We start from the raw sequence: 12200 nt of genomic DNA on the forward strand, positions 1-12200 counted from the left end.
TGGAAAGGCATCAATATACCTTGTCTACCTGGGCTTCTGAAACTCATCCTCAAATTCAGTGTTTCTAGGAACAAGAGTTGGAATTTTTTTTTTTTTTTTTTTTTTGCGGTATGCGGGCTTCTCACTGTTGTGGCCTCTCCCGTTGCGGAGCACAGGCTCTGGACGCACAGGCTCAGCGGCCATGGCTCACGGGCCTAGCCGCTCCGCGGCATGTGGGATATTCCCGGACCGGGGCACGAACCCGTGTCCCCTGCATCGGCAGGCGGACTCTCAACCACTGCGCCACCAGGGAAGCCCAAGGGTTTGAATTTTAATGTGAGAAATTAAAGAAAATATCTTGGGATGTCCATTCAAAATCGTGATAGCTTAACGTGCTAAAACAGGTAGCTTACTGCAACTCTTTGACATCTTCCCATAGTGTTCCATATTAATCAAGCATTCATGATTCAAATAATTTAAATGCATCAAAAAGAGCTGGCTGCTCAGAGAACTTTGCAATGAGTTCTTAGGCAATATGAAGAATGATAGCTAATTTTGCCAAATTCATATCTTGTACAGTTTCCTAAAAGCAGGGCCCAGGGGTAATTTTTACTTTTAAATGATGCTCCTTGTCATTTAGAATCATCAGCCCCATCAATCTCCTAGTACCTGAAGGTGAGGGATGCAGGGCTTCATCAGGCTGCCTGTCTGTGGTTTCTCTTCTGCTATTCATAAGTACTGGACCCTTTGCCCTTCATTAGCTTGGATGGGAGACTAATCAGAAGTGGTAAATGGAGAGACAGTTTACCCAACAGAGCAGAGGTAATTTAACCACCAGGATTCCGTGGGCTTCATTTGATACTAAATTCTGAGTCCTCTCTTTGTGCCGACACACTGCTGAGCACCAGGATAAAAATGAAAAAAGCATGCTCCTTACCCTTGAGGAGCTCACAGGCTGGGGTGGGCGCAGAGGTATAAAAATACAGTTAACGGCGTGCTCTGAAAGGGATGTAGAAGAGTTGTCAGGGTACCTACTACAGGGTCAGAAAAGGCTCTCTGGAGAATGTGTTACCAACCTGACTCTTAAAGGATTGGTGGAAGAGTCTAGCAAATGGATGTCGAGAAGCAGATAGGCTTCCAGACAGAGTCAGGAAAGTAAGAAACTGCATGACATGTGTAGGGAATTATAAAATTGCTGGAATTGCTGGAACCTCACATTTGATAAAGATTGGCAAGGTGCAAATCATAGTGGGACTTCACTGTTTTCCCCAAAGGAAAATTGGGGCTTCCCTCAAGGTGATATCCGATTTTCCTGGTTATGACCAAAGGTCAGATTGAGGAAAATGTCTTGGCTGCTCTCTCTCCATCCTCTCTCCTGCTAGAACTCCAGCTCATCTAGTTATGGATAGAAGGATGGATGAAGAGAACGCTTGATACCTCCATGTACACGCAAAAAGGAGATGTGTTAGAAAGTCAAGGATTAAAAAGGAAGGGGAGAAGGGAGGGAGGAAGAAAACAATATTTATATCTGTGATTTCTTTGGGAATATTTATTAATTTTTCTAAAACTTGTAAAGGATAATGAAAATATATATCTCAGCCCAACTTACGTATTCAAGGTACAGTTGCATAAACCCACACAGAGTACTGTTTTGTGCATTTACTATACTTCACATGCACTTTGTCCTGATCCTAACAGGACACAGCAATCAGATGGAACATAATTAAGTCTCCTTTCCAGAAAGCGGGAAAAGCCCTTTGTTCTAAGAAGAGGAGAAATTTAAATTTTATCTCCCTCTTTTTGGTGATAAGACCAGGGCTAATGAAATCTTGCCTTTACATTTTGTTTTCTCTAGTGGAAGAATGCAGTCTCCCAGAAGAGAAGGAATACAGCAGAGAGGTCAAGAGCCAGACTCTGGTGCTCATAGACCTGAGGTCCAGTCCAGTTCTGCTACATGGTAATTGGGGATCTTGCACAAACTACCTAACCTCTCAGAGCCCTGGACACATACGTCCTAGAGTTGATGGGGGATTAAATGAGGTTGTGTATAAACTTTAGAGCTTTCATCCTTGAGGCACACAAAAAAGGTAAATATGGAGATCATTTTCTAAGGAATTAAAATCATAAAAGGTAGCTCACCTTTTGGAAAAGACATCTGGTGACTTCAGCACAGCGAAAGAAGGGATTTGCTTCTCATCTTGTATTTTCAGTTGTATAGGCTGCTTTACTCCCCAGAAAATGTCCAGCATTCCTTCAACAATTAGTTTACCATCGTCAGTCTAGGGGAGAAACCAATCATCACAAACACTGTTTTTGTATTATTTATAGAAGGCAAATGTTTTAACTGAAGATGTAGAAATGAAGTCTGTAAGACATCTTAATAGATAAAAAATAAATTCCCAGGTGGGACTGTTTGGCTTTTAAATTTATCTACAAAACATTTCTACTTTTGAAACATTCTTTTATGTTTGAAAACAGCTATAACCAGCAAACTCATAATGGTAATGATGTGCCCACCAGAGGGCACAGTATGCTAAAATATTTTCTGAACTCTGCTTCTTCAATTAAGTGGAATTTTAATTCTCTAATTCTATTTAGCGTAAAATTAAAGCAGAATTAAAAACTGTGCTAAAGTAGAATTCAGAAGAACAGCTATTGTTCAGTTTAGTGGCTATTTTCTCATTTCTGAACAGGAAAAATTTAGCTCACAAACTTATGCAGAACAAGTGAAATAATGTATGTAAAAACACAGTGTAAAATACACAACAAATTATATTTTTGAAAAAAATCAATAGCACTTGAGTAATCTCTTTTAAGTTGGAACTATTATAACAAAAGAAGGGAATTCTATGCAAAGAAAAATTAGTAAACAGGATTGAACACTTACTTATCCTGTGGATGTAGATATTAATACCAAAGCACATTCCCATAGAATGTATTTTCTAATCTATTTCTCTCTTATATATGTAAAAGTCTGTTATTAAAGTAGTGTTATTATTATAGTAAATTTGGGAAATATAGAAAGAATATTCCAACTATCCAATAACTACTCTAACATGCAATAACTACTTGTTATTATGAAAAATCAATAATTAGAAAACATAATAAACATAAATGACTCAATTCTTATTTGAGAGTGTAATGAAAACTCCAGACTCTGGAATCAGACAGACCTGTGTTTGAATTCTGGCTCTGCCATTTTCTAGCTGTGTTCTCTTGGGCAAGATGTCAAACACCTATAAAACTGGGCTGCTTCTTCTGAAGAATGAAATCATAACAATCCTTGATTCATAGGACCTCGTATTTAAAGTGCTCAATAAATGATATTGCTTATTATTTCTTTGGCTGACAAACCTACTTTGGAGTCACTCCTGAAACAAAGTTTTGCTCTTTCTCCTCCTTTTGAGTTCATATTTCAGATCACTGTGAGGTCAGGTACCAATCAGTTGTCCTTAACAGCCAAACATAATTTGCTCTCTGAAAGGGCAGTACATGATGCAGAGCCTACATTTTAGTTATTGATGTATAACACCTTTTCGTGGCTTAATTATACTACAATGAATCCCTTAAATCAAAAACTCATAGGGGGGCTTCCCTGGTGGGGCAGTGGTTGAGAGTCCGCCTACCAATGCAGGGGACACGGGTTCGTGCCCCGGTCCGGGAAGATCCCACATGCCGCGGAGTGGCTGGGCCCGTGAGCCATGGCCTCTGAGCCTGCGCATCCGGAGCCTGTGCTCCGCAATGGGAGAGGCCACAACAGTGAGAGGCCCTGCATACCGCAAAAAACAAAACAAAAATCTCAAAAGAAAACAAAAATTTCAACTGCTCTTCTGAGGTTACCTAACTTTTGCTTTCAAGAAGAAATACTCCAACTATTATCAGAAAATGAGGTTTACTCATGTAAGGAATATCAGAATATTTTTTAATTTCAGAAACCATCTCTAGGACTTCCCTGGTGGCGCAGAGGTTGAGAATCCGCCTGCCAATGCAGGGGACACGGGTTCAAGCCCTGGTCCGGGAGGAATCCACATACCATGGAGCAACGAGGCCTGTGTGCCGCAATTACTGAGCCTGTGCTCTAGAGCCCGTAAGCCACAACTACTGAGCCTGCGCACCACAACTACTGAAGCCTGTGCACCTAGAGCCCATGCTCCACAAGAGAAGCCACTACAGTGAGAAGCCTGCACACCGCAACAAAGAGTAGCCCCCGTTCGCCGCAACTAGAGAAAGCCCGTGTGCAGCAACGAAGACCCAGTGCAGCCATAAATAAATTTAATTTAAAAAAATAAATCATCCCTTTTGAAATTAACTAAATAAATTATCCCCGAAGCCTTGTTTATACTTATCTAATCTCATTGTCTCAATCTTCAGGCCTTTTCTCTTCTGGATCTACACCAATACCCTTGGTGATCTCAATGATCCTTATGTACCATCTCTAAACTAATAGCTCCCAACTTTAGATATACAGCCCAAACCTTCCCCTAAACTTCAGTTGTCAAACTTGACATCAAATTTAATACATTCCTAATTAACTTTTGATCTTTCTTCCTGTAAATATTTTCCTTTCCCAGTCTTCCCCATCTTGGTAAATAGAACCCCCATCTTTCCAGTTGTTCAGGTCAACATTTTTAAAGTCACCATTAATCTTTCTTTCATACTTAACCTCTCAAAATCCGATACGTTAGCAAATCCCATTAGCTTTACCTTAAAAATATATCCCCAATATGGCTATACTCACCATGGGTACTACCACAATTCTAGTTTATGCCTCTGTCATTGTTTGCCTGATTATCGCAATAGTTTCTTTGGGGTCTACCTCATTCTTCTCTTGCCCCTCTATGTATTCCTAGTAGCTAGAGAGATTGTTTTATTTTTTACTTTTTTAACTTTTTATTTTATATTAGAGTATAGTTGATTAACAATGTTGTGTTAGGTTCGGGTGTACAGCAAAGTGATTCAGCTATACATATATATGTATCTATTCTTTTTCAAATTCTTTTCCCATTTAGATTGTTTCCCATTTAGATTTCCCATTAGATTGTTACATAATATTGAGCAGGTTCCCTGTGCTGTACAGTAGGTCCTTGTTGGTTATCCACTTTAAATACAGCAGTGTGTACATGTCAATCCCAAACGCCCTAACTAACCCTCCCCCACCTTGCCCCCGGTTAGAGAGGTCCTTTTAAAATGAATCTTTAGATAATATCACAACTCCTCAGTGGCTTTCCATCTCATTCCAAGTACAAGCTGAAGTCTTCACAATGATCTATAAGACCCTACATGCTCTGGTGCCCTCCCCTTCTCAGTTCTCTCTATAGCTTCCTTGTTCTCTACTATCCCATTCCCACAAGGTTCCTGCTGCACTGGCTTCCCCACCGTACCTCACCGTACCACCGTACCTCAGTTACACCAGCCAGGCTCAGGACCTTTATTGGGCTGCTGGATATGTCTGTGTCCCACAGACTTCTACAAGGTTTGCTCCCTGACATCTTTCAGTCTTTGGTCAAATGTTCCTCTTTCCTCATCCACTTAGATTCCTGAGCCCTCTTCCCTGCTTTGTTATTCTCCACAGCCTTTCTTTTTTTGGCTGCATTGGGTCTTGGCTGCGGCAAGCAGGGGCTACTCTTTGTTGCGGTGTGCGGGCTTCTCATTGCGGTGGCTTCTCTTGTCGCAGAGCACGGGCTCTAGGTGCGCAGGCTTCAGTAGCTGCAGCACGTAGCTGCAGTAGACAACTCAGTAGTTGTGTCGCACAGGCTTAGTCGCTCCGCAGCATGTGGGATCTTCCCAGACCAGGGCTCGAGCCCGTGTCCCCTGCATTGACAGGCGGACTCTTAACCACTGTGTCACAAGCGAAGTCCCTCTCCAGCCTTTATTGCCATTGGATACACAGTTTACTTTTTTGTTTCTTTTCTGACTACTAAAATGTAAGCAAGCATGAAGGCAGGACATTGTCTAGTTTCTTCATTGCTATGTCTCTAGCTTTTAGAACAATGTCTGCTGTGTTGTATACAATAAATATTCACTAAGTTAATTAATCAGAGATTTAGAAAGCTACATGCTATTCTCCATGGACTGCCCCTTTTAACAGTGCCCATCATTGTAACTAAGTCAGAGACTTGCAAAATTCCGGATTCTAACTTTATTGATGGTGAGTAAAGATGGAAAGATTAAGCAATCTGATATTCTCACTGTATACTTTACTTCATACAGTTTTAAAAAATTATGTAAGACAGGACACTTTATTCTAAAAAATCAAATGACTTTTGCAGATTGAGCACTGATTCACAGCATAGGAAATGACATGCCTCAACTTATATGCTTGTCACATCAAAATTCAAACATTTTCCTAAAGGAAATGAACTTCTTAATATCATGAATTCTATGGAAACAACCGAATTAAAATATGAAATCATTTTCTTAAAGTTTTGATCTTTTCTTAAATTTTATATTTTTACAGTTACCTATATGAGAGATCTAAGATACAGGATAATATTGAAATAATTTAAAATTAGGCCATTTAAAAAATTTAGGCCCATTTCTTTATAAAGGGATTAGTTATTTCCTACTTCTGTAGGAAATTACATTTGGGAAGGTAACTGAAATGTCCAATCAAACTAAATCATTTAAGCTCACTAGTAAAGGCCAGAGAGGTTTATAAATTTCCTTCTGTTCCAATTGCAGATTTAAGCCAATGGTGGCCTAAAGTCAATGTTGTACACATTTGAAGATCTGAAACGTAGGTAGAAAGTTCTAATGTTCCCTAGGACCAGGAAGATATTGTAAAGATGTGAAGTGAGTCTCATTAGAATACAAGACTGAGTAGGAAGACCTGTGGAGGATGAGGCATTAAAAAACCAATCTAAGGCCACTTTGTACAGTAGCTTGCCAGTTGCAACCTTAAAAATGCTTGCTGAATTGTTACTAGGATAGATTTTTAATGGAATTGCTGTTCCAAAGATGTTCATACTCTGTTTTTAAAGTAGAAAGCAAATATGTCATTAAAGTTGTTTTAAACGTTTTCCCGTTCTAAAAAAATACTTGGAAAGTCACAGGTTTCAGGACTAGGATTTTGCAATATAGTCTAAAACTGAAAAATCCTGATCAAGTTAAAGATTCACCTGCTTCTCCCAGACGTTTTGCCTTATGGACTCCAACTTATCCTGACTTCTCTGTACTTTTATGGATTTTTTTTCTCCTGTGAATTAAACTGTACTGCATTTCTTTGACGGGCTTACCTGTCCATATAAAATATGCAGATTTTTCTGGTTCCTATAAAAGATGTTATAGGTCTTCAATAAAGAATTAAGTTGTTCCCTAAAAAAACAATATTACATTCAGTTACAATCAGTCTTAGGCTTTTTAATGGTAGAAGGCAATAATGGTGCCTTCAGTTCAAAAAGATATGAGATAGGAAAAAATGGTTCAATGGAACCTTTACTATTCTGTCATTTTAATATAGGTCATTGAAAACTGAAGCCTTCTTAGGACATCAACAAATGTTGAAGGTGTTAATTCATAAATAAATCATCAAAGTAAAACAAATAAAATCTGGTCTTAGGTGGTTACTTTCCCTTAGTGAAGATGTGTGTTAATAATTTCAAAGTTGAATTTGATTTTTAAAAAGTCCTTCAAAATTTTCCATAATGAAGAAATGACTGGCTGCAAAGAGCTCTTTGAATTGAATTTATAATCTAAAGCAGTGGTTCTCAACCCATTTAAGTCACAGTATCTTTTGAAACCCTGATGAAAGCTTTGCCTTCCCTGCGGGGGGTGGAGTGGGTTAATCCTATATATAAACACATAGTTTTGCATATACAATGTGTAATAGCTAATTTATGTACTATTTTGAAAGACTTTCCTGATAAACAAGGAAGGAGTTATTTTCCATATGGTGTAAGTATAGGTTCTTTTTATCTGACAGTAACAAACTGACATTTAAAAATATTCTTTGTTTAAAATTCTGGAGTAAAAGGGAATTCCCTGGCTGTCCAGTGGTTAGGACTCCAGGCTTTCATGGCCAAGGGCCCAGTTTTGATCGCTGTTCAGGGAACTAAGACCCACAAGCTGTGTAGTGCAGCCAAAAAAAAAAAAAAAAAAAAAAAAAAAAAATTCTGGAGTATATATATCAAAATACTTCTAGTGGGTGGTAGGATTTGAGATGATTTAAAAATTTTTTCTACTGTCCTCTCTGTTGTCAAGTTCTTCCCGGGGTTGTCGTTTTATAAAATTTTGAGTTAGTTTTATTTTGACAGTTAACAATTAAAATATTTTCATAAGAGAATAAATAAATAACCAAAGAATGGAAAATGACTGCAGACAAAGTGGTGAGGAGAGTGTTCTGTAGCAGGAGACAGCTGTAAAACAGATTTCGTTTCACATTCCTCTTTTGTTTTACAACATTTAATCAACCTAATTTAAGCACCTAGCATGTGCCTGACTTTATGCTTTCCACTGGAGATACAGCAACAGTTCAGGAATAGTTGTTGCTCCTAGGCATCTCACCCTCTGTGGCAGGTGGGCTCTGGCAATGGGAATGCTGGTTCCTGCCACACCTCCATCCTCCCCTTGTGCTACCACAGCTCAAGATGCTGCTGTCACTCACCCTGCTGGTCCAAGCTATCTTCTCTCACCTGAGTTATGGCAACAGTCTCCTAAAAGCCTCCCTGTATTTGTTGTCTATTCTCAACAGCAGGAGTTATTTTAAAACAAACCTGATCACCTCTCTCCTTTGCTCAAAGCTCTTCAATATCTTCTCATCATTAGAATAAAAACCAATATCCTTCCAATGACTTCAAAGGCCAGTTGTGATCTGATCCCTTTTACACCTTCCATCACATTTCTACTTCTCTTTCCTTCACTCACTGAACTCTAGCCGCTGGCCTCCTTGATGTTCCTTGAGTACTCCAGGTACATTCTCACCCCAGGGCCTTTATACATGTTGTTCCCTCTGCCCAGAATGACCTCTCCCACGCCATCACACTGTTAGTGCATTCATTTTTTTTTTAGGCATTTACTCCAAAGTCACCTGCTCAAGGAGTCCTTCTTGACAACCAAATCTGAAAGTTTGCCTTCTCCCAACATTCGTATCCTGCTTTCCTCCTTACCTCTGCCCCTTGGTCACCATCTAACCTTGAATATATTTTATTTATTTATCTTATATTCTGTCTCCTTCACTAGACTGTAGCTCCAAGAGACTAGGCTTGCTTCCATGTTTCGTTCACACTATGTTTCATGTGCCTGGAAGAGAGCACGGCACATAGTAAGAACTCAACAAACACTGGTTGAATGAAATGATCAGAAGAAGTCTTATTCCTAAAATAAAACCAAACATATCAACAGGTGGAAAGTTTTTTTATATAAGTTGCTTTACGGGGGAGGCATCTCATGATATTAAACTTCCAGATATAGTAATTGCTAAAATCCCTTTGATCTTCAATACCTGTCTCCCTCCCATAAGAATACTTGGCTCCGTGAGGGCAGGAATTTTGGTCTGTTTTATTTATTGCTGTCTTCCCAGTGCTTAGAGCAGAGCTTTGCTCATAGTGGGTGCTTATTCAATAAGCATTTAATGAATAATGAATGATAGAGTTCATGTATATTCATTTTTATGTTTGAGATCAGGTAAACATACTTTCCACTTGACTTTTCTCCCTTGTAATTTTTAATGCGCACATTTCCAAGGATCAGTACACTCCACACAAACACCACGTAAAAAAATTCTACAGAATTCCTCCATGTTATTTTTCTGTTTCCCAGCTGGCTTACTTTAGAATTTTAGTGTTGATGAATATTTCTGTTCTAAAGATCATCGGGCACACAAGGGATTTTGTTTCATTGGAGTCATTGCTGTGGAATAGTTCCTTAAAATTAACATACTGGTAAAGAGCATGAACACTTTTATAGCTCTCATTACTGGGCACCAGGGCAGCATACAGACATTTCCGGTTCACTTGGGATGCAACTCCTGATATGCTGAGCTGTGAGAGTTGTTATTAAAGTAAATGAATCTTTACATAACCTTATTCCCTTAGCTTCTGTTTCTGATAAAACTGCATGTTAAGGTATGGTACAAGTATCCTTCAAAGTATTTACCTCAGTACCATGTTTGATTAGAAAGATTATTCTCTGGGAACAAGCTACTTGGAAAATGTTTCTGTATCTGAAAAAACCTGACTAAATCTTTCTGCACAGAAATAAGTCTCCAAATGACCCAGGGAGTCAGCGAACTGTGGTCCCAGGCCACCTGCTTTTGCAAATAAAGTTTTATTGGAATACAGCCACACTACTTTGTTTGCCTATTGTCTATAGCTGCTTTATTTCTATAACTGCAGAGGTGAGTAGCTGTGATACAAACCAAGTGGCCTACAAAGCCTAAAATATTTATTATCTGACTCTTTACAGAGGTAGCTGGCCAACCTATAAACCATGTGTAACACAGGGTAACTAAATACCACAGAAATCTTCCATATTTTTCTCACCACAGGCAGGATCTTTCTGACTATCAGTGAAACTCTGAAGGATTTTGGCATGTGGAAGAAGAAAATAGTTCAGTAAAATAGTGTTGGGATAAAATTAGGTAAGTTAATGGTACAATAAAGTGAGGAACTAGAAAAGAAAATCCGGAAGTTAGGTGAACAACGACAGTAATGGTGTATGCATTCCAAATATTAAAACTTCATCACATTTTAATCGTATGCACTTTACCAGAGGAAATTTTGGAGATGATTAGTCTATGCACCTGTTGAAGCAATGGGTTAATACAACACGAGGATAAAGTGTAGCCTGCAACATTCTAACTCGACTTGTTGGCATTAAGGGCACAAAGAGCTGAAGAAGTTATTGTCAAGTTGATTATCTCTTATCTGCTGACTGATTCAAATTTTGTCCTCTAACAGAAGACCTGTCCTAATGGTTTGCTGTGTGATCACAATAAAGAGGCCTCAGCCATACACTGAGGTGGGTGAGAGCTTGAGGGAATAGATGCTGCCTAGTGTGCACTCTGGAGGGAAAGGATTAAGCAAGAAGGGTGTGAGAAGCTTACCAGGCAAAGAAAATATTAACAAGGACATTCTAGATATTTCTGTAGTTTTTGTGGCAAAAGCTCAAAGAGTTGGGACTCTAAGAGTAGAACATGTAAAATGGGGAATGGTGAGTGATGAAGAAGCAGGCAGGAACCTTGTGAACCATTTTAAGAAGCTTAAAATTCACCCTGCAGGCAATGGGCACTTACTGGAGGTTGCAGGCAAGTGTAAGGTATGATGCTTCTAAGGGCCACTAGGGAGCTTATGGAAGACAGATTTCAGGACAAAACAACACGGAGGCAGCAAGATGAGTGGAACAACCGCAATGGTATTGGGGTAGAGAGCCAAGGCTATGTTCTGTGGAAAGGTGATCAAATGTCCCTCATGTACAGAAGAATCTAAAGCCTAGAAGAGACCTAAAATGAGTATAGGGATTATTTGGTTTAGGAGATCCAAAGGCCACCACTAAAGTGTTATCTAGGCAGCCCCTAGTCAGGAAAGGGAAGACTGATTTAATATACATGGTGACTTGTCAGTGCTAATTATAATGTATTTTTTAGAATTTAACTTAAATGTTACCTATGGACCTCCCTATCTCATAAAAAAGGAAAAAAATCATCTGTGTACTTTTCCCTCTCAGCTCCAAAGAGTCCCCCGCCAGCCTAGACCAGACAACTGTTCAGCTGCCCTAACAAAGCTACAAAGTGGGATAAGAAATGAATTCCATATCCAGTCTTCTCAGTTTACAAATTTTTCTAGAAGCCACAGGGACACCCAAGAAGTCGGCCTGGTACAAACAGCCTGTATATCAATACTTTACGTGTGATACGTAAATTGATTTTTTAAGGAGAGCTTGGTTTTCTCGAACATGAAATACTGTATCATAATATATCGTAAGGATTTAAAAAAAAACATTATCACATAATATATAACATGAATAGTGTTTTTATAAAACTAAGGAATAGCAAACTTCCGTGAAAACTGGACTTCTAACTAAACGAACACATAGACTCTTAAGCTTCGCCGGGACAGAAGCTGGAACTGTGCACTGACAGTACAGAGAGGGGACCCTGATAGATGCAGATGGACACCCAGAATTAGTCATTACAGCTCCTGGGTGAGTGCTAACCAGGGAAAGACTTAACATGGGGGGGGCGACAGGTGTAGGGGAATGATGCCAGGGTTCCTGCTCCTTTAAAG

At 39.2% G+C, this 12200-nt stretch overlaps 1 protein-coding gene across 3 annotated transcripts in view; it reads right to left on the reverse strand.

Moving 5' to 3' along the window:
• Positions 1–12200, reverse strand: part of RASSF6 (Ras association domain family member 6) — a 63709-nt gene that overhangs the window by 25223 nt on the left and 26286 nt on the right. For 2 of the 3 annotated variants that reach the window (XM_032631749.1, XM_032631751.1), the window contains exons 3-4: positions 7215–7293; positions 2119–2258 (exon numbers count right to left, since the gene is read on the reverse strand). In XM_032631749.1, coding sequence (XP_032487640.1) covers positions 2119–2258; positions 7215–7293 — 219 coding nt within the window. The remainder of the gene's footprint in view (positions 1–2118; positions 2259–7214; positions 7294–12200) is intronic. The other variant, XM_032631750.1, reaches the window with a different exon arrangement.

Source organism: Phocoena sinus, chromosome 5, assembly GCF_008692025.1.
Source record: "Phocoena sinus isolate mPhoSin1 chromosome 5, mPhoSin1.pri, whole genome shotgun sequence".
NCBI lineage: Eukaryota > Metazoa > Chordata > Mammalia > Artiodactyla > Phocoenidae > Phocoena > Phocoena sinus.